The 27362-nt window shown below is 42.3% G+C and overlaps 1 protein-coding gene across 1 annotated transcript in view; it reads left to right on the top strand.

Annotated features, from left to right (window-relative positions):
- Positions 1-27362, top strand: part of LOC139544057 (collagen alpha-1(I) chain-like) — a 138791-nt gene that overhangs the window by 110880 nt on the left and 549 nt on the right. Inside the window, exons 24-43 of the mRNA XM_071350759.1 lie at positions 7248-7292; positions 7463-7516; positions 7641-7748; positions 7844-7897; positions 8142-8195; positions 8387-8431; positions 8815-8868; positions 20027-20071; positions 22122-22175; positions 22287-22340; positions 22434-22487; positions 22645-22698; positions 22855-22908; positions 23042-23086; positions 23203-23247; positions 23423-23530; positions 24807-24860; positions 26866-26919; positions 27003-27056; positions 27156-27263. Of these exons, the coding sequence (XP_071206860.1) occupies positions 7248-7292; positions 7463-7516; positions 7641-7748; positions 7844-7897; positions 8142-8195; positions 8387-8431; positions 8815-8868; positions 20027-20071; positions 22122-22175; positions 22287-22340; positions 22434-22487; positions 22645-22698; positions 22855-22908; positions 23042-23086; positions 23203-23247; positions 23423-23530; positions 24807-24860; positions 26866-26919; positions 27003-27056; positions 27156-27263 (1197 nt within the window). The remainder of the gene's footprint in view (positions 1-7247; positions 7293-7462; positions 7517-7640; positions 7749-7843; positions 7898-8141; positions 8196-8386; positions 8432-8814; positions 8869-20026; positions 20072-22121; positions 22176-22286; positions 22341-22433; positions 22488-22644; positions 22699-22854; positions 22909-23041; positions 23087-23202; positions 23248-23422; positions 23531-24806; positions 24861-26865; positions 26920-27002; positions 27057-27155; positions 27264-27362) is intronic.

Below are 27362 nucleotides of genomic sequence, written 5' to 3'. Positions count from 1 at the left end.
CATCCCTAATGTCAGTCAGCAGTCACCACAAATGGAAACCAATAGTTATTTCACTGCTCACTATACATTGTTATCACATATAACTAGACCCACTGTTATTATTTAAACGTTTGTGATCATTAATTTCAATGATTTTGGATAAAAAATGATTTTTAGATGATGTTGCTATCATTAGATAATTTACAGTTTCCCATAGACTATAAGGCTATATATAAAATGATAGAATATTAGGGCCACAGAGGGGAAAAAAACACAAGTCATAATATTGTAACCAGTTGTTTTAAAGGAGGACAGTTGTTAAAATGACAGATGTGGGGCATTTCGTGAAATTGTACTTCAGTATGGTTTCATAAACAAAGACATGCTGATGTGCCAGAATATTAAGTATCACATTGTCATAAGTATCAAAACTGTAAAAACAATATGTAGCTTTTCTGCAGAAAGAACCAGCCTCATAAATTTATGACTTTATCCTTTTTCTTCAGTGTGGCCCTAGTACTCTGTCATATAAACAAATACACATTCCATATGAATATAAAAACACAATGTGTAACATTATGTTCCTTTATTGAATAAGGACAAAACAAAGCAGGTAAACCATCAGCTCCTTTCGAAACTGAAGTCACAGTGACTCTACAAGATGGAAAGCACAGAATCCAAGCATATTATACAAAATGATACATACACATTCAAAGGTCTGTATATAACACACCCTGCATGTCTGCACACTAAAATAAATGCAGGACAAATCCATACACATCAACTGAACAGACAAATGAATGGATGCAGTAGCCTCCCTGCAGCCTTGTATTACACACAGTATACCGCACAAACATCATAAGAGGCCAAATTCGTCAAAAGACGAACCCAAAAAAAACCAAATTCCTCTGCCACCGCAGGACATATTTAACCAAAATTGAAAGCACACATACTAACTAAAATAATTCAACACATATTGGTCCCTCAGCAGCCGACCACTGTCGTCATCAGGGAAGATTGCCGGATTGTCCCAGTCCATGGCTGGTGGCACTCTGGGGCTGTGAAAGGTGTCAGGAGAAAAGGCTGGCAGCCATACCCCCTGTCTCCCAGCAACACACCAGAGAATTCACCTGTCAACACAAAATCTCATCATTACTACCTCATAAACACAGTGATATTCTTGACACAGCCATGATGGTTATAAATAGGGGTTGTGTGGCTTACCTTGTGATAGGCACTGATAGATTTCAGAGGCCCGAAAGATTCTGGAGTCATGGACTGAGCCAGGCCATTTTGCCACAACATTGCTGATCACACAGTCAGCATTGCAGACCATCTGAAATCATAAGATGAGGAATATTACACCAATCAATGCACATCACTGGCAATGCAGAGTGTTCGTCAATGGACAATATCAAAAAGTTATGTTCACCTGAACATTAATGCTGTGAAAGGATTTCCTATTCACAAAATCGGCCTCATGGGCACCTGAGGGGGCTTTTATCCTTATGTGTGTGCAGTCCACTGCACCAATGACATTGGGGAAACCTGTCACACAAAGTAATGAGTATCCTACTATGTGTTAACAGTTGTCCTGTAATTTGTAGATCCTCTTACCTGCAATCCTATAGAACTCCTCTTTGATGTCACAGAGTCTTCTGTGGCCAGGGAAGGAGATGAAGACATCTGCTAATGCTTTGATAGCCAGACACACACTCCTTATTGTGCGGCAAATTGTGGCCTTGTTCAGCTGTTCTGCATCCCCCACTGAGTACAGGAAGGCTCCACTAGCAAAAAAGCGCAAGGCCACACAAACCATTTGCTCCACACTCAGTGCATGGCTCCGTGCAGTGCGGTGCTTAATCCTGGGACCCAGTAGTCTGCATAGATACCTGATGCCACCTGCAGAAAACCTGTATCTTTCATATAGATGGTCATCAGGGAAGGCCAGTGGGTCCAACCGGTCCCTGAAGACCCTTTCTCGCCTGAAGGCTCTCCTCAGCACAAGTGCTTCTTCATCCACCACATCTCGCACGAATGGGCATGCCATTGTCAGAGCAGAAAGGAACACACAATTTTGGGCCTTCATATAGGCTAGTGGCCACACCTGGTGCTGGGGGGGTGGGCAAAAGAGGGCGATGCCTTATAACGATGACTTGGTTGTACTGATTGCTGGGAAAATAAAAAAAACCTTAGAAAGATGCCACCGTCCTGTGTGCTCACAATAAGAGCTCATATGTCATGGCTCACTTGACTTTACGAGAATATACCTAATTTTTATTTTGAGCTGTGTCATCTTCTTGGAGCTGGGGGAGGAAAGAAAAATAATGATTAATACATTTGTGTTACAGTTAGCATACAGTGTACATTGAAGGCATATCTCACCTCCCTCTCAAGTTTTTTTATTTCAAGGTCCAGTTTCCTAATTGTCCTCTTTTTTATTTCGGACTCCAGTGCAAGATTTTCCATCTTTTTCTTCTTGTACTGAATGTCTATGTCTGCCAGTTCTATTTGGCGCCGGAGGTGGTTGCCATACAACTTTCTGATAGCTTGTGAGCTCTGTGAACACAATACAATTAGCGCAGCTGGAATTTGGCAGGATGTGGTGTCCTTTTATTAATACGCACTATGTTGCCAGGCTGGTTTTCCCACTGTATAGCATCTGGGTCCTGTAAAAGAAATTAGATTTTTTGATTTTGATGAGGACTCCTCACCATTGTAGAGTAAATAGTACTTTCACAGTCTTAACATGATACCTCATGCCTTCTGGAATCCAGAGAGATGGTCTCCTCCTCATCATCGTCTCCATCATGTGCTGTTGCTGCTGCACTGGGGCCTTCACCCTATCACATTTAATCGGATTCATATTGAAGCTAGTAGACAAGACATGCCAGGCCTACAGTATGCCTTTGATGGAGTACTCACTGGATCAGCATCGTCTGGTGCTTGTGCTGGTGGCTCTAACAGGAACACAGTGCTGCCAGACACTGCAAGCCAATAGGTAAACCAAAGTCAGACAGTCCAAATTGATTCAATATGAATGTGGTTGTATCCCATGTAGAGATGGAAGGACATACCTTGAATGAAGCGGGTGGCATCTTGGGAGGAACCTATGCTCGTCTCTTTCCCCCCAGGGATCCCCTCTAAGACGGGCCTGCCTTTATTTAGCTCCAAGGCCATGTCCTCTGCTGGGGTAAGGTCAGCCTTTGGTGACCCACCACCCGTGCCTTGTCTGTGGGTATTCTTTTTCACTGCTAAAACAGTACAGACAATGTGTGAGCAGGCACCTTCTGGGTACAATATATGCTTGTGCTTTGTTAAATATTAGTCAGGGACCATACCATTCTGCAGAATGTTCTTGTATTTGATTTTGACCTGCTGCCATGTACGTTTTGGCCCGTTCATGTTTAATCTACACACACACACACACACACACACACACACACACACACACACACACACACACACACACACACACACACACACACACATTTAATGGAGTCACACTGCAAAAAATTACTTGGTATTTTTGTCTTGTTTTCAGTAAAAATATCAAAAAATTTATCATAGCTTTATACAGTGTGATGGAGTTACTTTACACAATTTCACTCATATCTGCAGTGCATTTCAATTAAAAATTTAACCGTTTCATAATTACAGTACAACTGCATTTTTGGAGATGTGAATTAAATATTTGAATTGTAATTGTGATGTTTCAGCGGAGCGGTGAGTGTGTAATTGTGCACTACTTACGCATTCAGGCGGTCTGCAATACTTTGCCACGCTTTTTCTCTTTGCTTTATCACTGTGGCGGTGTTGCCTTTCTTCTTAATTATATCTTTTACCTCCTCGTATGCCTCCATGAGGATTTGTGCTTCCAACGGGGAAAAGTACGCGGCTCTAGTTGCCATGGTAAATCAGTTAATCTGTGATCTGTGGCGGGGTCTATTTGAGTGAGCCGTGAGCGCGCACCTATCCAGGATTGGTTTCACCTGGCTTAATGAATCCGTGTCTGCTCATCCTGGCTTGGTCTTTGTGCAACCAATTAAGCCTGGACGCACATGTTTTGGCTTCATTGAGCTCAGCTGAGTCATTTATCCCGGATGTCTTAATTCTACTTTTGTGCAACAGGCCCCTGATGGGGTAATAAATTGAACTAAGCTGTTGATGTATTTATAAGTTGTATGTAGCAACTAAGGATTCCAGTTTTAAGTCACAGCATTAGGCTACTGATGATACTACTCGGTGTGTAGCCCATTTCCTACATATTGAAGCTTCTATGTGTTGTGGAGCACTGATCTTAGCTAATGGATGAAAGCTCTATCCTCAAGCTGTACGGTCAACGGATAGCCTTACCCTCTAGCTTAAGAGAGTAACTCAAATATTGTGACGAAAATATTTCTCTAACTATTTTTAGTGGCAAATGACAAGACTATAACTGACTAAATAGACCCAGAAAAAAATAAAAATAAACTAAAATGATTTTTCATTTCAGTTCACTAAAATGAGATCTGAGTGGTTCCCAAATGTGTTATTGTCCCGTACCCCTTCAAGCGTTCAACCTCCAGCTGCGTACCCCCTCTAGCACCAGGGTCAGCGCACTCTCAAATGTTGTTTTTTGCCATCATTGTAAGCCTGCCACACACACATACACACACACACACACACACACACACAATACAATACATTTATTAAACATAAGAATGAGTACGTTTTTGTTACAACCCGGCTCAAGGGAAGTGGCAAAGAGCTCTTATAGGACCAGGGAACAAATAATAATATAATAATAAATCAGTTTGCTCTTTATTTAGCCATCTTACATATTAAACCTTATTTGTTCATCAAAAATTGTGAATAACTCACCACAGGTTAATGGGAAGGGTGTGCTTGAAAGGATGCACATAACTCTGCAATGTTGGGTTGTATTGGAGAGAGTCTCAGTCTTAAATAATTTTCCACACACATCTGTGCCTGTATTTAGTTTTCATGCTAGTGAGGGCCAAGAATCCACTCTTATGTAGGTACATGGTTTCAAAGGGCATCAGTGTCTTAACAGCGCGATTTGCCAAGGCAGGATACTCTGAGCGCAGCCCTATCCAGAAATCTGTCAGTGGCTTTTGATTAAATTAAATTTTCACAGAATTGCTTGTTGCAAGTTCGATGAGGCTCTCTTGTTCAGATATCGGTAAGTGGACTGGAGGCAGGGCATGAAAGGGATAACGAAACCAGTTGTTTGTGTCGTCCATTTCGGGAAAGTACCTGCTTAATTGCGCACCCAGTTCACTCAGGTGCTTTGCTATATCACATTTGACATTGTCCGTAAGCTTGAGTTCATTTGCACACAAAAAAGCATATAATGATGGAAAGACCTGTGTGTTGTCCTTGTTAATGTAGACAGAGAAGAACTCCAACTTCTGATTCATAGCCTCAATTTTGTCCCGCACATTGAATATAGTTGCAAAGAGTCCCTATAATCCTAGATTCAGATCCTTCAGGCGAGAAGAAACATCACCCAGATAGGCCAGTCGTGTGAGAAACTCGTCATCATGCAAGTGGTCAGACAAGTGAAAATTATGGTCAGTAAAGAAAACTTTAAGCTCGTCTCTCAATTTAAAAAACATGTCAATACTTTGCCGCTTGATAACCAGCACACTTCTTTATGTTGTAAAAGCGTTACATAGTCGCTGCCCATATCATTGCATAATGCAGAAAATATACGAGAGTTCAGGGGCCTTGCTTTAACAAAGTTAACCATTTTCACTGTAGTCATCCACCTCTGGCCTGCTCGCCTCCCTACCTCTGAGGAAGTACAGTTCCCGCTCAGCCCAGTCAAAACTGTTCGCTGCTCTGGCACCCCAATGGTGGAACAAACTCCCTCACGACGCCAGGTCAGCGGAGTCAATCACCACCTTCCGGAGACACCTGAAACCCCACCTCTTTAAGGAATACCTAGGATAGGATAAAGTAATCCTTCTAACCCCCCCCCCCCCTTAAAAGAGTTAGATGCACTATTGTAAAGTGGTTGTTCCACTGGATATCATAAGGTGAATGCACCAATTTGTAAGTCGCTCTGGATAAGAGCGTCTGCTAAATGACTTAAATGTAAATGTAAATGTGTCCAAAACGTATTTCAAGCTGTCAGGCATTCCCTTAGCAGCAAGAGCCTCTCGGTGGATGCTGCAGTGTACACAAGTGGCGTCGGGAGCACACGCGTTACCACTCCACTATGTCTCCCTGTCATGGGAGACATGGGCGCCATCAGTACAGATACCAGCACATCTTGACCACCAAAGTCCATTTGATGTTACAAGGCTGCCCAGTACTTAAAAAACAGCCTCTCATATTGTTCTGGTTTCCAGTGGTTCGCAGAAGAGAATGTCTTCCTTAATTGACCCCCCATAAACGTAACGGACATATACCAGGAGCTGTGCCAGGACCGTCACGTCTGTTGACTCATCCAGCTGTAACACATATAATTCACTGGCTTGTATGCGAAGCAATAATTGTTTCAAAACATCTCCTGCCATGTCACTGATGCATCGTGAAACAGTGTTGTTTGATGAAGATATTGTCTGTATAGTTTTTTTTTGCCTTTTCTCCCAGCATTGTCCCAGCCATATCCACGGCAGCAGGAAGAATTAAGTCCTCCACAATAGTATGGGGCTTGCCTGTCCTAGCCACTCGGTAGCTCACCATATAAGTCGCTTCTAGCCCCTTCTTATTAATGATATCTGTTGCTTTTATACATGTCTTACTACTCGAAAGTCATCTTTATTCTCGCTTATTTTTCAAATTGTCATGTTTCGTTTCTAAATGTCTGCGCAAGAGTGAAGGTTTCCTGCGAGAGTGTAACGGTTAATGTGATTCGATGTTAATTATTTGACTAGGCTACCTGTATTTGACATTGTGTTGTTATTTCGCTGAACACTAGATGGTTTAATTTTATTTTTGGCAGTGAAACGAGGCTATTCAGGCGGAAAAAAAACTCACCCAAATGTATAGCCCTGTTGGAAAATATAAATGTATTCTTTGAAAATGTGAGGAGAAAAAGTTTTCAGTCTAGTCAGTTTACATTGTCAGTCAGTATGGCTGAAGTGTGGCTATAGATTAGACAATGAGATCATCATGAAAGGGAAGATTTAGTGAAATATTTCTGGAGTTTTGGAGCCATGATGTGATAGGCCTCCATGTCTATCTACTTGAAGCAAGAAAATCTAACTAAAAGGAACTAACACTTCAATCCCTTCTCTGTCATTCTTTGATTGAAGGGGCCACTGGGAACACAAGGTCCAAAGGGTTTCCCTGGTATTACTGTAAGTATTAGTACTGCTTCTGCGTTTTACTGAAATACATTTTGAATTAGATATTAATATATTGTTGTATTGTCCTTAGATTGATTCAAAACACTTTGAAGAATCAGGTTGCATGCTTTTCAACTACTTACTGTACCTGCAGTCCTCTGACTCCTCTCTGACCTCCACAGGGTAAGAGAGGACCAGACGGGGACAAAGGGGACCCTGGACCGAAGGGGGAGAGAGTAAGAACCCAGCCTCTGGAGACCTGTAGACATTCAACAAAACTAAAACTCTTGATTCATACTTTTTGACATCTTAATTATGAGTGACACATTTGTCTTCTCTCTCTCTCGTTCTATCTCTCAGTGTGTTCAGGGTGCTTCGGGCATTCAAGGGCCTCAGGGAGAGAGTGGTCCTAGTGGCTTCCCTGGCTTTACAGGGCTCAAAGGTCAACCTGGCACTAAAGGCATTGGGGTAGGTCGTCTCCCTGCCTTATCACTGTATCTACAGTTATATAGACTGCTACTTTACCACTGGAAGACTGATGGATTTTGTGTCTCCTCTTTTAGGGGGAGAATGGAGAAACTGGCCCTCAGGGAAAACTGGGCAGAGATGGGCTGAAGGTCAGAGAAGACTTAAAAAATGAATGCATTATAGTGAAAGGAACATTTAGATTGTCATTCTTTCATCAGCCTGCCTGTTAAGATTGGTCAAAATGATGATAAAACTGTGGATTTCATGCCCTAAAATGTGTGTCCCAAATGGCACCCGATACCCTACAGTATATAGTGCACTACTTTGAGTCCTGTAGGAAGTGCCATTTGGGAAACAGCTGTAGTCTCATAAAAAAATGATGTTTCTCTGAAGGGGAATAGGGGACCAGATGGGCGCAACGGCCAGCCTGGACACAGAGGGACCAAGGTAGGACACTCTCCTATTGAATGTGTTTATGAGGGTTGGAAAATTCTAGTAACTTTCATAAAATGTCCATGTTATCCAGAATTTCTGGGATTTGGATTTTTGTTCAACCTTAGTATTTAGTAAAGCGTGATTTTAGTCCTGCTCTTGATATTTGAATGGTATCCTTATTGGCACTGCCTTCTTCTACCCAGGGTCGCATCGGACAGAGAGGGCATGATGGCCAGCCTGGTTCACTGGTAAGCACATACCATGCACAGACAAACACTAGTGGAGCCATCTACTTGATCAATTTGCATTGCAAAACACATCAATATTTTTGACAAATCAGATATACAGTATACACCTCAATGGGCAACATCTGTGATTGTCAGAACAGCAGATCTGTGGTGTGTGTGCAGATAAGTGGCAAAACACTTAACACTAACACTTCTGCTTGGTGACGAAGAGTATCCAAGGCTGTATGGGCTTATCTAATGGAGCTGACTAAAAGCTAGTGTGAATTACCCTCCATCATCCCACTATTGACCCCCCCGGCCACATTGGTGAATACTGTAGGCTGCTGAATATTACGTAATCACAGTACACTTATTATGAGTGTGTGTGTACTTGTCTCCAACAGGGTTTGCCAGGCCCACTTGGGACAGAGGGACCAGAAGGAAAGCCTGGTACACAGGTTCCCATTCTATATCATATTTCAAAACCATGATCACACCCCTGAAGACACTGAGCTTGTATACAGTGCCTTGCAAAAATATTCACACCCATTGGATTTATTCACATTCTGTGTTACAAAGTCTAATTAAAATGGATTTAATTGTATTTTTTTTTGTCAACAATCCACACAAAATACTCTGTAATGGGGGAGGGGGGTACTGTCACGCCCTGGCCGGGTATGGTTCTCAATCAGGGACAGCTGTCTATCGTTGTCTCTGATTGGGAACCATACTTAGGTAGCCCTTTTTCCCTCCTTTCGTTGTGGGTAGTTAACTTTGTTTGTGGCACATAGCTCTTAAGCTTCACGGTTGTTTTGTATTGTTTATTGTTTTTGTCGGCGTCATTTCTAATAAAAGGAATATGTACACTCACGACGCTGCGCTTTGGTCTACTTCATTCGACGGCCGTGACAGAACTACCCACCACAAAAGGACCAAGCAGCGTGGTAAAAAGGAGGACTGGACATGGGATGACATCCTGGACGGCAAAGGATCCTGGACACGGGAGGAGGTCCTAGCCGGAAGGGATCGCCTTCCATGGGAACAGGTGAAAGCAGCCAGGAAGGTGTTGGCAGCTGGTAAAGGGGCCCATTGTTACGAGGGAACACGGCTAGCAAGGAAGCCCGAGAGGCACACTGGGAGATTGACGGAGTTGGGTTATAGACCTGAGCCAACTCCCCGTGCATACCGTGGCGAGCGTCGTACTGGTCAGGCACCGTGTTATGCGGTGGAGCGTGCGCGTTCATAGCCCGGTGCGCTACATTCCGGCTCCCCGCATTGGACGGGCTAGAGTGAGCATCCAGTCGGGACGGAAGGTGCCGGTTCAGTGCATCTGGCCTCCAGTGCGTCTCGACGGCCCAGGATATCCTGCGCCGGCTCTGCGCACTGTGTCTCTGATGCGTCTGCACAGCCCAGTGCTTCCTGTGCCAGCGCCTCGCATCTGCAGGGCAAAAATAACCATCCAGCCAGGACGGGTTGTGCAGGCTCTACGCTCAAGACCTCCACGGGCCCAGTGTATCCTGTGCCTGTCCCCAGAACCAGGCCTCCTGTATGTCTCCCCAGCCTGGTGAGTCCTGTGCCTGCTGCCAGAACCAGGCCTCCTGTATGTCTCCCCAGCCTGGTGAGCCCTGTGGCAGCTCCACGTACCAGACTGCCCATATGTCTCCTCACTCCAGTGATGATCCATGGCACAAAGCCTCCAGTGATGATCCATGGCAAGAAGCATCCAGTGATGATCCATGGCAAGAAGCCTCCAGTGATGATCCATGGCACGAAGCCTCCAGTGATGATCCATGGCAAGAAGCCTCCAGTGATGATCCATGGCAAGAAGCCTCCAGTGATGATCCATGGCACGAAGCCTCCAGTGATGATCCATGGCACGAAGCCTCCAGTGATGATCCATGGCACGAAGCATCCAGTGATGATCCATGGCACGAAGCCTCCAGTGATGATCCATGGCACGAAGCCTCCAGTGATGATCCATGGCACGAAGCCTCCAGCGACGGTCCCCGGTCCGGGGCTCGCGACGAGGGGGCCCGGTTCGGGGTCGGCGATGAGGGTCCCCGCACCAGAGGCGCCACCAAAGTGGGGTGAGCCAGAGGTGGAGCGGGGTCTACGTCCCGCACCAGACCCGCACCAGATAGATGCCCACCCAGACCATCCCCTATAGGTTCAGGTTTTGCGGCCGGAGTCCGCACCTTGGGGGGGGTACTGTCACGCCCTGACCTTAGAGAGCCTTTTTTATGTCTATTTTTGGTTTGTTCAGGGTGTGATTTGGGTGGGCATTCTATGTCCTTTACTTCTATGATTTTGTGTTTCTATGTTTTGGCCGGGTATGGTTCTCAATCAGGGACAGCTGTCTATCGTTGTCTCTGATTGGGAACCATACTTAGGTAGCCCTTTTTCCCTCCTTTCGTTGTGGGTAGTTAACTTTGTTTGTAGCCCTTAACCTGTCTAGGATGAGAGTGCCGCTAGCGGCACTCCCCCCCCACCCCCACTGAAAAACCAGTGCCGCGAAATTCAAAAACAATATTTTTTTTAAATATTTAACTTTCACACATTAAAGTCCAATACAGCTAATGAAAGACACAGATCTTGTGAATCCAGTCAACATGTCCGATTTTTAAAATGTTTTACAGGGAAGACACAATATGTAAAGATGTACATCTATTACCTAAAAACACATTAGCATAATCCACCATCTTTTATTTGTCCACCAAAACCAGTAGCTATCACCAATTCGGCTAAACTAAGATATTTATAGCCCCTAACCAATAAAAAAACTCATCAGATGACAGTCTGATAACATATTTATGGTATGGGATAGGTTTTGTTAGAAAAAAGTGCATATTTCAGGTAGATGGCATAGGTTACAATTGCACCCACCGTCACAAATGGAATAGAAAAACTACTTAGAGCAACGTGTTTACCTACTTACTAATCATCAAACATTTCGTAAAAATACACAGCATACACGAATCGAAAGACACAGATCCTGTGAATACAGACAATATTTCAGATTTTCTAAGTGTCTTACAGCGAAAACACAATAAATCGTTATATTAGCATAGCACATAGCACATAGCAGCCCAGCATTGATTCTAGCCAAAGTGAGCGATAAAAGTAAACATCGCCAAAATATATTAATTTTTTCACTAACCTTCTCAGAATTCTTCAGATGACACTCCTGTAACATCATATTACACAATCCATATAGAGTTTGATCGAAAATGTTTATATTTAGCCACCAAAATCATGGTTAGACAATGTGAAATGTAGCTCAGCTGGTCAGAAAAAGTCTGTGCGCCACTTAGACAGTGATCTACTCTTATACATAAATACTCATAAACGTGACTAAAAAATATAGGGTGGACAGGGATTGATAGACAATTTAATTCTTAATACAATCGCGGAATTACATTTTTTTAATTATCCTTACTTTTCAATACAGCTTGCGCCAAGCGAAGCTACGTCAAAAAACATGGCGTCCTAAGCCACTAACATTTTTCGACAGAAACACGATTTATCATAATAAAAATGTCCTACTTTGAGCTGTTCTTCCATCAGTATCTTGGGCAAAGGATCCTTTCTTGGGTCCAATCGTCTTTTGGTGGAAAGCTGTCCTCTTGCCATGTGGAAATGCCAACTGCGTTCGGGATGAACTGGAAGCGTGCCCAGCAATTCACAGCGTTTCAGAAATAAATGTCCCAAAATCGCACTAAACGGATATAAATTGCTATAAAACGCTTTAAATTAACTACCTTATGATGTTTTTAACTCCCATAACGAGTAGAAACATGACCAGAGTAATATTACTCCCTCCACTAATGCTTGGAACAGGTGCGGGTCGGTGTCCTCTAGGCGCATGACGCAGCTCCAAAAGAGTGACTAGCCTCAGGGTTTTTTAATTTATAGTGCCTGTGAACGCGCAATCGACCCCATTCAAATCGTCATCACGTAAAGACATCCAGGGGAAGACGTAAGCAGTGTCCGTATAGTCATAGCAATAACAGTGCCCTTTTAACTGACTCCAGAACAGTGGCCAAAATTTCTGAAATAAGACTCCATGTCAGGGAAATTGCTGTAGAATGGGCTCTGTTCCACTTAGAGACAAAATTTCAACTCCTATAGAAACTATAGACTGTTTTCTATCCAATAATAATAATAATATGCATATTGTACGATCAAGAACTTTGTGGGAAGCCGTTTCAAAAAATTACACGATTAGCATAAATAGCCACAACAGCGCCCCCATCCTCAACAGGTTTTAAGCTTCATGGTTGTTTTGTATTGTTTATTGTTTTTGTCGGCGTCATCTCTAATAAAAGGAATATGTACGCTCACCACGCTGCGCTTTGGTCTACTTCATTCGATGGCCGTGACAATTAATCTATTCATAATTCTTCAAGCTCTGTCAAGATGTACGGGATCATGGCTAGACAATAATTTTCAAGTTGATTTAAGTCCAAACTGTAACTTGGCCACTCAGGAACATTCACTGTCTTCTTGGTGAGCAACTCCAGTGTAGATTTGGCCATGTGCTGTAGGTTATTGTCCTGGCGAATGGTGAATTCCTCTCTGAGTGTCTGGTGTAAAGCAGACTGAAGCAGGTTTTCCTCTAGAATTTTGCCTGGGCTTAGTTCCATTTCTTTTTATCCTGAGAAACCCCAGTATTGTCTGTCAAGCATACCCATACCATGATGCAGCCCACACCATCTTGAAAATAGGGAGTGATGTGTTGTGTTAGATTTGCCCCAAAAATAAGACTTTGCATTTAGGCCAAAAAGTGTGTTTCTTTGCCGTGTTTATTCTGTATATTTGTATTCTTCTTTTCACTCTGTCATTTAAGTCATTTGTGGAATCACTACAATGTTGTTGATCCATCCTCAGTTTTCTCCCATCACAGCCATTGAACTCTGTAACTCTGTCAATCACCAATGGCCTCATGGTATTTATATTTTATTATGGATCCCCATTAGCTGCTGCCAAGTCAGCAGCTACTCTTCCTGGGGTCCAAACAAGATTAAGGTAATTACATACAAAATAAAACGGTACATCACACAACACATTATTACACACTACTCTACCACAACATATCTTCAAAAATCTATAATACAGCAATATAACAATATTGAAATGTACGTGTGTGTGTGTGTGTACAGTGCGTGTCTTAGCATGTGTGTGGAATGTGTGTGTGTGTGTGTCTCTTCACAGTCCGCAATGTTCCATAAGATGTAGTTTTATCAGATTTGTAAATGTGATTTTACTGCTTGCATGAGTTACTTAATGTGGAATAGAGTTCCATGTAGTCAAGGATCTATGTAGTACTGTGTGTTTCCCATAGTCTGTTCTGGACTTGGGGATTGTGAAGAGACCCCTGGTGATGTGTCTTGTGCGGTATGCATGGGTGTCTGAGCTGTGTGCTCGTCATTTAAACAGACAACTCAGTGCTTTCAAGATGTCAATGCTTCTCACAAAGACAAGTAGTGATGCAGTCAATCTCGCCTCTACTTTAAGGAGAGATTGACATGCATGTTATTGACGTTAGCTCTCCATGTGCATTTAAGGGCCAGCTGAGCTACTCTGTTCTGGGCCAACTGTAATTAGCTTATGTCCCTCTTTGTGGCACTTGACCATATGGCTGGGCAGTAATCCAGGTGCGACAAAACTAGTGCCTGTAGGAATTGTTTTGTTAATAGTGATGTCAAGGAAGCAGAGCATCGTTTTATTATGGACAGACCTCTCCCCATCTTAGCTACTGTTGCAACTATTTGTTTTGACCATGACAGTTTACAATCCAGGCTTACTCCAAGCAGTTTAGTCTCCTCAACGTGTTCAATTTCCACATTATACATTACAATATGTGGTTGAGGTTTAGGGTTTAGTGAATGATTTGTCCCAAATACAATGCTTTTAGTTTTTTGAAATATTTAGGACTAGCTTATTTCGTGCCACCCATTCTAAAACTGACTGCAGCTCTTTGTTAAGCGTTTGCAGAGATTTCACTTGCTGACATGTATAGTGTTGAGTCATCAGCATACATAGACACATAGGCTTTACTGAGTGCCAGTGGCAGGTCATTAGTAAAGATTGAAAAAAGCAAGGGGCCTAGACAGCTGCCCTGGGGAATGCCTGACTCTACCTGAATTATGTTGGCAAGGCTTCCTTTAAAGAACACCCTCTGTGTTCTGTTAGACAGGTAACTCTTGATTCACGACATAGCAGGAGATGTAAAGACCTAACACACTTACTTGTGAAGACATCCAAACTATGAAATAACACCTATGGAATCATGTAATAATCAAAAAAGTGTTAAACAAATAAAAATATATTTTAGATTTTAGATTCTTCAAAGTAGCCACCCTTTTCCTTGATGACAGCTTTGCACACTTTTGGCATTCTCTCAACCAGCTTCACCTGGAATGCTTTTCCAAAAGTCTTGAAGGAGTTTCCACATATGCTGATCACTTGTTGGCTGTTTTTCCTTCACTCTGCAGTCCAATTGGGTTGAGGTCGGGTGATTGTGGAGGCCAGGTCATCTGATGCAGCACTCCATCACTCTCCTTCTTGGTCAAATAGCCATTACACAGCCTGGATGTGTGTTTTTGGTCATTATCCTATTGAAAAACAAATGATAGTCCCACTAAGCCCAAACCAGATGGGATGGCGTATCGGTGTGGTAGCCATGCTGGTTAAGTGTGCCTTGAATTCTAATTAAATCGCAGACAGTGTTACCAGCAAAGCACCCCCACACCATCACACGTCCTCCTCCATGCTTCACGGTGGGAACCACATATGCGGAGATCATCCGTTCACCTACTCTGCGTCTCACAAAGACATGGCGGTTGGAACCAAAAATCTCAAATTTGGACTCATCAGACCAAAAGACAGATTTCCACCGGTCTAATGTCCATTGCTCGTGTTTCTTGGCCCAAGCAAGTCTCTTATTATTATTATTATTGGTGTCCTTTAGTAGGGTTTTTTTTCTCAGCAATTTGACCATGAAGGCCTGATTCACACATTCTCCTCTGAGCAGTGGATGTTGAGATGAGATGTGTCTGTTACTTGAAGTCTGTGAAGGATTTATTTGGGCTGGAATCTGAAGTGCAGTTAACTCTAATGAACTTATCTTCTGCAGAAGAGGTAACTCTGGGTCTTCCTTTCCTGTGGCGGTCCTCATGAGAGCCAGTTTCATCATAGCGCTTGATGGTTTTTGCGACTGCACTTGAAGAAACTTTCAATGTTCTTGACATTTCTGGATTGACCATCAAGTCTTAAAGTAATGATGGACTGTCATTTCTCTTTGCTTATTTGAGCTGTTCTTGCCATAATATGGACTTGGTCTTTTACCAAATAGGGCTATCTTCTGTATACCACCCCTACGGTACCTTGTCACAACCGAACTGATTGGGTCAAACACATTAAGAAGGAAAGAAATTCCACAAATTTACATTTAACAAGTTACACTTGTTAATTGAAATGCATTCCAGGTGGCCACCTCATGAAGCTGGTTGAGAGGATGCCAAGAGTGTGCAAAGCTGTCATCAAGGCAAAGGGTGGCTCTTTGAAGAATCTGGTTACTACATGATTCCATATGTGTTATTTCATAGTTTTGATGTCTTCACTATTATCCTACAATGTAGAAAATAGTAAAAATTAAGAATAACCCTGGAATGAGTAGGTGTGTCCAAACTTCTGACTGGTACTGTATATTTTTACAGCAGCAGATTAACAAAACAGCTCCCACAATCTTCTTATTATAATTTTCTTTCAGCTAATCGTCAGTCATTTGTGTAAGTACTGGACATGTTGAGTGCCCATCCCTATTAGTGTGATGAAAGTTGTTGTAAATTTGTTTACTGTGGAATAGCACTGTATCTGGTCAAACACATTTCTTTCCTAAATTTGGCTAAGGGTTGGTAACAGGTTGATTGGTCAGCTGTTTGAGCCAGTAAAGTGTGCTTTGCTATTATTGGGAATTACATTTGCTTCCCTCCAGGCCTGAGGGCACACACTTACTTGTAGGTTTAGATTAAAGAGATGGCAAATAGGAGTGGCAATAATATTATAGTCCACTATCATCCTCATTAATTTTCCTTCCAAGTTGTCAGACCCAGGTGGCTTGTTCATTGTTGACAGACAACAATACATTTTTCACCTCTTCCACACTCACTTTACTGAATTCAAAATTACAATGCTTGTCTTTCAAAGTTTGGTTAGTTACGCATGGAGGTGTAGGTTCATCATTTATTGTTGGCATGTCATTAAAGTAGTATCTGTGGGTTTTGTGATAAATGAGCCATCTAATTCAATGAATGATGAAGCTGAGCTCGCCTTTTCGCCCAACATTTCATTTAAGATGCTCAAAATCTTTTTACTATTATCCTTTATATCAGTTATCTTAACATTCTTTTTATTTAGTTTAGTCACACGATTTCTCAATTCACAGTATGTTTACCAATCGGCTGTGCAGCCAGACAGTGTGTTATGTTGGATGGGGAGTGTCGCAGCACAGCTATTTTCAAGTCTCTAGAGATGTTCGATCGGGTTCAAGTCAAGGCTCTGGCTGGGCCACTCAAGGACATTCAGAGACTTGTGCTGAAGCCACTCCCGCATTGTCTTGGCTGTGTGCTTAGGGTTGTTGTCCTGTTGGAAGGAGAACCTTCGTCCAAGTCTGAGGTCCTGAGCGCTCTGGAGCAGGTTTTCATCAAGGATCTCTCTGTACTTGTCTCCGTTCATCATTCCCTCGATCCTGACTAGTCTCCCAGTCCCTGCCGCTTAAAAAATATCCCCACAGCATGATGCTGCCACCACCATGCTTCACCTTAAGGGTGGTGCCAGGTTTCCTCCAGACGTGACGCTCTGTCATTCAGGCCAAAGGGTTCAATCTTGGTTTCATCAGACCAGAGAATCTTGTTTCCCATGGTCTGAGTCCTTTAGGTGCCTTTTGGCAAACTCCAAGCGGGCTGTCATGTGCCTTTTACTGAGGAGTGGCTTCCATCTGGCCGCTCTACCATAAAGGCCTGATTGGTGGAATGCTGCAGAGATGGTTGTCCTTCTGGAATGTTCTCCCATCTCCACAGAGGAACTCTGGAGCTCTGTCAGAGTGACCATCAGGTTATTGCTCACCTCCCTGACCAAGGCCCTTCTCCTCCAATTGCTCAGTTTGGCCGGGTGGCCAGCTCTAGGAAGAGTCTTGAAGGTTCCAAACTTCTTCCATTTAAGAATGATGGAGGCACTGTGTTCTTGGGGACCTTCAATGCTGCAGTAATGTGTTGGTACCCTTCCCCAGATCTGTGCCTCGACACAATCCTGTCTCGGAGCTCTGCGGACAATTCCTTCAACCTCATGGCTTGGTTTTTGCTCTGACATGCACTGTCAACTGTGGGACCTTATATAAAAAGATGTGTGCCTTTCCAAATCATGTTCAATCAATTGAATTTACCACTGGTGGACTCCAATCAAGTTGTAGAAACATCTCAAGGATGATCAATGGAAACAGGATGCACCTGAACTCAATTTCAAGTCTTATAGCAAAGGGTCTGAATACTTTTTATGTTGTATAAATTTGTATAAATGTATAAATAAAGTTTTCGCAAAATGTGGAAAACGTCAAGAGGTCTGAATACTTTCCAAATGCACTGTATTTGCCCATCCTTTTACATCATCCCTCTCAACTATAAAATATTTCAATTCCTCATCAATCCACAGGGACTTCACAATTTTTACAGTCATTTTCTTAATGGGTGCATGCTTTTTAGTAGCTGGAATTAGCAATTTCATTAAGTGAAGCATTTGGTTGATCCTCATTACACACCACAAACCAACAAATATTCTTTACATCTTCAACATAGGAATCACTACAAAACCTTGTGTATGATATCTTATACACTATATTAGGCCTAGCCTTTGGAACCTTGTTTTGTTCTCGATATGGCTACTATATTATGATCACTATATCCGATGGATGTGGATACTACTTCAGAACAGATTTCTGCAGCCTCGGTAAAGATGTGATCAGTACATGTACATTATTTCATTCCTGTGCAGTTTATAAATACCCTGGTAGGTTGACTGATAACATGAACCAGGTTGCAGGCACAGATTACAGTTTGAAGCTTTTTTTTGAAGTGGACAGCTTGATGAAAGTCAGTCAATATGTAGGTCACCCAGAAAAAAATATACCTCTCTGTTGATATCACATACATTATCAAGCATTTCACAGATACTGACTGTTAGCACTTGGTGGTCTATAGTAACTTCCCACAAGAAGGAATGAAAACTCCCTAGGGAGTTTCATTCCTGTCCTGCAGCTCAATTCAGAAGGACAACTGTATATTTGATGTGTCTGGGTGGTTTAATACATAACCCACAGCATAATTATTAACTTAACCATGTTTAAAGAGATATTCAATGTCTGATTTGTTATTGTTAACCATCTACCAACCACTTCCCTTCTTCATGAGGCTTTCTAAAAAGCTCCCTGGTCTTTGTAGTTGAATCTGTGCTTGAAATTCAATACTTGACTGGGGGACCTTACAGATGTTGTGTGTATGGGGGACAGAGGAAGGGTTAGTCATTCAAAAATCATATCAACCACTATTATTTCACACAGAGTGAGGTCCATATAACTTATTATGTGATTTGTTAAGCCAAATTTTTACTCCTGAAGTAATTTAGGGTTGCCTGAACAAGTTTTTGCAAGGCACTATGTATACATAGAGCAATGTCACAAAATAGATCTCAAGTGTATTTTGTCAGGTTTTTTCCCCTGTCTGTACTGCATACTGATGTAGGATCTTAATTGTATCACCCTGTTGCAGCAGAACTTTCCTGCAATGCAGGACATTTAAAACTGTTAGTGTTTTTGAGGTTTAAAAAGGCATCTGAAGTTTGTAATTTCCACTTTGAAATTTCAGACTTGATTTTCCCTTACAAAAAATGTTGCACCCCCTATTTTTTCCCATGAATTATAATCCACATAATACTTCACATTTCCTGCTGCTGCAGGATTATTTTTCTGCTGTAGCAAACTGGCAGAAATTAACATCCTACATCTGTATATTGACATATAATTGAGAAAATATTTGAAAGATTGCTCAAGGAAATTATTAGTGTAATCAGAAAGGATTCTTGTAAAATGTCCCCTGAGTAGGGTTGAGAAATTCTGTTAACTTTCCCAAAATTGTTAATTCTGTTAACTTTCCCAGTTTTCCAGAATTCCCAGTTGGGGAAAATTCCTGGAAGTGCAAATTTTGCAAACATACTCCTGAGAGTTTCTGTATATACAATAGCTGGACAACTGTAGTCATTCTGGTTCTGAACAGCAGATGGCAATCTTCACAACCCTGCTCAATGTGACAGATTCACAAATGATTCTCATTGTATGTGGGGAATTTTTAACTTTAATTAATCACCCATCAACTTCAACCTCATATCATTACATTCTAAAGTTAATATGACAAGATTAATGAATTTGTGTCCTTGTTTAATGTGTAGTTATGTAGTTACTGTAGTTAATGGTTAGCCCTGTGTGTCTTCTTCACATTAGTGCTTGTGTATACAATATGACCTCTGTTGGTGTGTATTGAGTTGACACTTGTTTCTCATGTGTTACAGGGTCTCTCTGGTTCAGTGGGAATAACTGGCGATAAAGGCCTAAAGGTACAGTACAAGCAGATACTGTAACAGTATGCATAGTCTTATCATGGAGACAGAAACACAATACATGTGGTGGTTCACTTAAAGGTCACTATGAAACTACTGAACAAAAATATAAATGCAACATGCAACAATTTCAACGATATTACTGAGTTACAGTTCATATAAGGAAATCAGTCAATTGAATGAAATGAGGTTCTATGAAATTAATGAATAAGACCCTAATTTATGGATTTCATTTGACTGGGCAGGGGCGCAGCCATGGGTGGGCCTTGGAGGGCATAGGCCCAGCCACTTGGGAGCCAGGCCAACCTGGGGAGCCAGGCCCAGCCAATCAGAATAGTTTTTTTCCACACAAAAGGGCTTTATTGCAGAGAAATACTCCTCAGTTTCATCAAATGTCCGGGTGGCTGGTCTCAGACAATCCCGCAGAGGAAGAAGCCGGATGTGGAAGTCCTGGGCTGGCGTGGTTACACGTGCTCTGTGGTTGTGAGGCAGGTTGGATGTACTGACAAATTCTCTAAAATGACGTTGGAGGCGGCTTATGATAGACAAATTAACATTCAATTTTGGCAACAGCTCTGGTGGAAATTCCTGCAGTCAGCATGCCAATTGCACGCTCCCTCAAAACTTGAGACATTGTGTTGTGTGACAAAACTGCACATTTTAGAGTGGCCATTTATTGTCCCCCGCAGAAAGTGCACCTGTGTAATGATCATAAGCTTCTTGATATGCCACACCTGTCAGGTGGATGAATTATCTTGGCAAAGGAGAAATGCTCACTAACAGGGATGTAAACTAATTTCTGCTCACAATTTGAGAGAAATAAGGTTTTTGTGCGCATGGAACATTTCTGTGATTTCTTTATTTCAGCTCATGAAACATGAGACCAACACTTTAGATGTTGAGTTTATATTTTGGTTCAGTATAAGTAACTCTAAGAACTTCTTATAGTTACTCAGTCTCATAGTGACCTTTATGTTTAAATTCATTGGTTGGCGAATTATATAATTCTCCAAGCTCAGCTATTTTTGGGCGGGCAGTGCAAGGTAGCAAATATAAACACCTTATCACATTTATAGGACACCCCTGGATTATATGATGGGTTTTATATGATTTCATGACCAGGCAATCACTACAAATGCAGACAAGGCCAAACATTTTAATAGGGCAGAAAAGTACCTGCTACTGAGCTAGTTAAAGATATCAGGTGTCTCTCCATACTTGTAAACGGGAGCAGTAAAAGGTTTAGGAGTATGAGGGGGTAGGTCAGGGATATTGCATCATCACTACACACACAGGCACACACACACACACACCTGTGCATTCGCACACACACTCTCATATAAACATATATTATGTGGGATGTGGATAATATAATATGAGGAGGCGTGAAAGTGGTTTGTACCCCAGTTAGTCACCTGGCCAGTGTATTGTATTACAACCTCTGCTATATAATATAGACTCATACCCAGGCAGAGAGAACAGTGAGGGGGACAGGGAGACAGGAGTAGGAAGCAGAGGAAGAGGGATAACTAAGAGAAATATTTGTGGCATCTGGGCAATATGACCAATAATGATCAATTTGAAAAAGTTATGTGCCATCTACATATCCATTAATACCTGTAAATAGCTGAAGGTTCTTCATTGATTTAATGTCCTTTGCAGGAACATTGGTACAGTTTTACTCCATTGTTGATGTTTACATCATTAAATTGGGTGCAGTTAACCTCTGTACATAACCAGAGACACAATTACTCAATAGCCCCGCATATATAATCATAATTACAAAGTCATTAATCGGTAGATTAAACAACTGTAAGCAAAAAAATAATAAACTAAATTAAACACTGATGTGACTCACAGCGTTGTTCATACATCTTAATTTGATTGTAAGTATTCGGATTTGTTTTATATTAGCATTTTAATGGTTCTCATTGACTGGACCCATGCGATAAGCCCCCTTCTCTTCTTTCTTACTCTCTCTATCATTCTCTCATCCTCTACTCTTACTCTCTCCATCACTCTCTCACCTTCTTTGTCCTTCATCCAGGGATTCCAGGGCATTGCCGGAGAGCCAGGTCCAGATGGCCGTTCAGGCCCGCTGGTGAGTCTAGCATGAGTAGACAGCACTATTGCAACCAATACTGATTTAGTGTTGGGGACTTAGGCCATCATCACACAGAGTGCAGTGTGACTGACTACTGTCCCACGACAGGGCCCACCTGGACGGACAGGACCAACAGGTATCCCTGGGCCACTGGGAGAGAGGGTAAGTGACACATTTAACATGGATGTGATTGATGTGATTCTCAAATAGGACAGGTTTGAACCGTGTGTGTGTGTTGCTGTCTCTCTGCCTCAGGGCTTCACTGGGAAGGAAGGTGTGGAGGGACCCCAGGGGCCAGTAGGCATGTATGTAAGTGATGCTTCTGTAGGGCCTACAGGGCAAGGGGTTTGACCGACACACTGACAATGTCTCTGTTTGGTATTTTTGACTGATGAAACTGCCATGTCATCCTGTGTGTGCAACTTAGCTTATTTATATTACCAGTCCTGTGTTTCTCGTCCCCCAGGGTTTCCCGGGTAGCATGGGAATGCGTGGCACAAATGGTCACACCGGACATAGGGTAAGGACACAGCATTTGAGTCATGTAATCAGTGGACATTACTCCAAATGGCCATCCCAGGCCTGTGGGCCTCAATTTATACCAACAGCATCACATTGTGTATTTCCTTTCAAATGTGTAATGGTTGGTGTGGTGGACTGTGTGTTGGTGTCCCAGGGGGAGACTGGTGTAAGAGGCCTGCCTGGTCTTACTGGGAAGCCTGGACCTCCAGTAAGTAACTGTGCTGTCATTAACAAGTCCACATACAGTATGTGACAAGTCCTTGTAGACAACTTCATTGAGTCTGGCATTAGTTTAAATTATGGGTGTATTGAGCCTGTTCAAACGGGGCTGTATTTTATAGGGTGTATCAGGACCTCCTGGGGATAGAGGCCCTCCAGGACCTCAGGTGAGATCAACAGGAATCACATACCAGAACTACATTTCCTAAATATCTTGAAAAATCAATCTGCATTGTAGTCCATGCCTTTGCCTATCAATGGTGTCTCTGGGTTTTCTCCTCAGGGTCGGCTAGGGGATCTGGGACCCACAGGGCTAGAGGGCCCACAGGTAAATTACAGCAGAACAGGCCTTTTCACTACTCCCTCAGCAGTTCTTATAGATCCATGCTCTATACACTGCCAATATATAGTTAGTCTTGCTTGGCTAGACCAATGGTGTAGACACAATACACAATGGGAACAAGACTAATAGATGAAGCTACTCACCTGTCTGTGTGTTCCAGGGCCCCTCTGGTCTGCAGGGCTCAAATGGAGCCACAGGGAAGCCGGGACCAAGGGGAAGCAAGGGGCCTCCGGGGCCACAAGGCTCTAACGGACCAGCAGGAATCCTAGTGGGTACTACTTTGCAGACACTGCTCTCTTCTCCTCTAAACAACCTCTGGGGACTGTAACCTCTGTACACACTAAAAAGTGTGTAATGGTTTTATATAGTGCCAAATAAGGGTTCTTTGGCTTGTCACCATTTTTGGTGCAATATAGAACCCTTTTTTGAAGGCTCTATAAAAAAAGATGCTCATAAAGTTTTGAATGGAAACCTTCATGGCGCTATAAAGAACCATTTTATAAGGTTCTACAAATAACCATGAAAAAAAGGTTATTTAAAGCACCAAAAAAGGGTTGTAACCATCTCAATGGTTCTACAAATAACTTTTTGAACATCCATACAGGGTTTTGTATTCTGGTTAGCCATATTATATTGTTAAAATTCCATAGGTGTCTGGAATGGCTGGGGGTCCCTGAGGAGAGAATTGAGAACCACTGATTTAGTCAACAGTTCTCAATTGACACAAGGCCTTACGTTAGTCTTTCACAAGACACTGTTACTGACCATGCTCATATTTAACATGTAATGACATAACACAACAGATTAGATCAACTGGAATGACACTCTCACTCACAGTTGCACAAAAAGAGCTGTGAGCAAATCGTGCCCCAAAATATTCGAATGAGCTGCCACGCCTACGTTTTAAATATCACTAAAAGATGCAAGAACACTTTTCTGAATGGCAAATAACCATTGAACGGCTAAAAGTATTCTTTGAGTCATTATGGTTCCACATAAAACCATCTCCCTTACCAAAGAACCCTTGAAGAACCCTCTTTTCTAAGTGTGTAGAACCACTATAGAACCTCCTAAACTCCTAGACTATGGGACATTACGTCTCTGATGCCTGTTGGATGCATTTTATGTCAGGGTTCAGTGGGTGAATTCAATTTAATTTATTACATGGCTTATGAATCGTAGCCCTTTGGATGCTTATTTGGCATGGCTTGGGATGCCAAGCACAGCCCTTTAGCTTGGACATTTATATTCATCATTGTCACAGTTGTAAACATGTATACAGTACCAGTTAAAAGTTTGGACACACCTACTCATTCCAGGGTTTTTCTTTATTTGTACTATTTTCTACATTGTAGAATAATAGTGAAGACATCAAAACCACAAAATAATACATATGGAATCATGTAATAACCAAAATATATATTTTATATTTGAGTGCAACTACATCTGCGACCCTGTGCATGTGGCTAAATAAAAATGTAATCTGTGTTCCATTGTGATGCTTTGTTGTCCTCCTTTTTAAACCTTATGTGGTCCATCCCCAGGGAATGACAGGTGCTGGTGGACTAATTGGACCAGCGGGGGAAAGAGGAGAAATGGTAAGTACAGCAATTGAAATAGATGATAATGATATGTCTAGGGTTGCAAAATTCTGGTAACTTTCCCAAAATGTTCCAGGTTTTCAAGAAATCCTGGTTAGTCCTGGTTCCTGCTTATTCCCTACTGATTTGGGAATGTTACCACAATTTAGCACCCCTAAATACAGTTGAAGTTGGAAGTTTACATACACCTTAGCCAAATTTAATCCTAGTAAAAATTCCCTGTCTTAGGTCAGTTAGGATCACCACTTTATTTTAAGAATGTGAAATGTCAGAATAATAGTGGAGAGAATGATTTATTTCAACTTTAATTTATTTAATCACATTCCCAATGGGTCAGAAGTTTACATACACTCAATTAGTATTTGGTAGCATTGCCTTTAAATTGTTTAATTTGGGTCAAAAGTTTTGGGTAGCCTTCCACAAGCTTCCCACAATAAGTTGGGTGAATTTTGGCCCATTCCTCCTGACAGAGCTGGTGTAACTGAGTCAGGTTTGTAGGCCTCCTTGCTCGAACACGCTTTTTCAGTTCTGCCCACAAATTTTCTATAGGATCGAGGTCAGGGCTTTGTGATGGCCACTCCAGTACCTTGACTTTGTTGTCCTTAAGCCATTTTGCCACAACTTTGGAAGTATGTTTGGGGTCATTGTTCATTTGGAAGACCCATTTGCGACCGAGCTTTAACTTCCTGACTGATGTCTTGAGATGTTGCTTCAATATATCCACATAATTTCCCCACCTCATGATGCCATTTATTTTGTAAAGTGTACCAGTCCCTCCTGCAGCAAAGCACCCCCACAACATGATGCTGGCACCCTCGTGCTTCACGGTTGGGATGGTGTTCTTCGGCTTGAAAGCCTCCCTGTCACGCCCTGACCATAGAGAGCCTTTTTATTCTCTATTTTGGTTAGGTCGGGGTGTGACTAGGGTGGGTGATCTAGTGCATTTATTTTTATGTTGGCCCGGTATGGTTCCCAATCAGAGGCAGCTGTTTATCGTTGTCTCTAATTGGGGATCATATTTAGGCAGCAATTTCCCCACTGGTTTTTGTGGGATCTTGTTTCTGTGTAGTTGTCTGTGAGCACTGCCTAGCTTCACGTATTGTTTTTTTCTTCTTTGTTGTTTTTGTGAGTTTCATTTGATTAAACATGGGGAACTCTACGTACGCTGCGCCTTGGTCCGTTCATTCATTAGACGAGCGTGACACTCCCCCTTTTTCCTCCAAGCATAACGATGGTCATTATGGCCAAACAGTTCTATTTTTGTTTCATCAGACCAGAGGACATTTCTCCAAAAAGTACGATCTTTGTCCCCATGTGCAGTTGCAAACCGTAGTCTGGCTTTTTTATGGCGGTTTTGGAGCAGTGGCTTCTTCCTTGCTGAGCGGCTTTTCAGGTTTTGTTGATATAAGACTTGTTTTACTGTGGATATAGATACTTTTGTACCTGTTTCCTCCAGCATCTTCACAAGGTCCTTTGCTGTTGTTCTGGGATTGATTTGCACTTTTCGCACCAAAGTACGTTAATCTCTAGGAGACAGAACGCGTCTCCTTCATGAGTGGTATGACAGCTGCGTGGTCCCATGGTGTTTATACTTGCGTACTATTGTTTGTACAGATGAACGTGGTACCTTCAGGCGTTTAGAAATTGCTCCCAAGGATGAACCAGACATGTGGAGGTCTACAATTTTCTTTCTGAGGTCTTGGCTGATTTCTTTTGATTTTCCCATGATGTCCAAGCTGTTTAAAGGCACAGTCGACTTAGTGTATGTAAACTTCTGACCCACTGGAGTTGTGATACAGTGAAATAATCTGTCTGTAAACAATTGTTGGAAAAATGACCGACTTGCCAAAACTATAGTTTGTTAACAAGAAACTTGTGGAGTGGTTGAAAAACTAGTTTTAATGACTCCAACCTAAGTGTATGTAAACTTCCTACTTCAACTGTATGTGTAATCTAGCAATTTGTGATGTGTGTTAAACCACACTTTTTTGGAAACTCACAGGGTATGCTGGGACCTTCTGGTGATCTAGGTCCTCCTGGACTGGATGGTGAACAGGTTTGTAGGACACACTCCGAACAGGAACTGTGGTCTCAGCCAGGTGAGTTTTCTGACAGTTCTCTTCCATTTCCTGTTTCCAGGGCACTCCTGGCCAATCGGGGTTGGAGGGGCAAACAGGAACGAATGGGGAAAAGGTTGGTGATAGTGACACTATGATGCCTAAACAAACACCTAGAGATATATTTCACCATCTTTCACTTCTCACTACTTCTTCTACTTCATGTGTATTCCAGGGAGACCTAGGGCCTTGTGGGAAACTTGGTCCTCCAGGGCAGCCTGGAGTTCAAGGTCTACAAGGGCTCAAAGGGTTACAAGGCGCTCCTGGACCAATGGGAAAAGAGGTGAGCACCGTCACCTGCCTATGGCATTGGACATCTACTGTACATACCTGAACCATCACCTGTAGATTCTCACATGTGTACCTAGTACACATCCATTTA

The sequence above is a fragment of the Salvelinus alpinus genome, chromosome 18, assembly GCF_045679555.1.
Source record: "Salvelinus alpinus chromosome 18, SLU_Salpinus.1, whole genome shotgun sequence".
NCBI classification, from domain to species: Eukaryota; Metazoa; Chordata; class Actinopteri; order Salmoniformes; family Salmonidae; genus Salvelinus; species Salvelinus alpinus.
The sequence above is the reverse complement of the archived record's forward strand: the minus strand, read 5'-3'. Positions and strand labels throughout refer to the sequence as shown.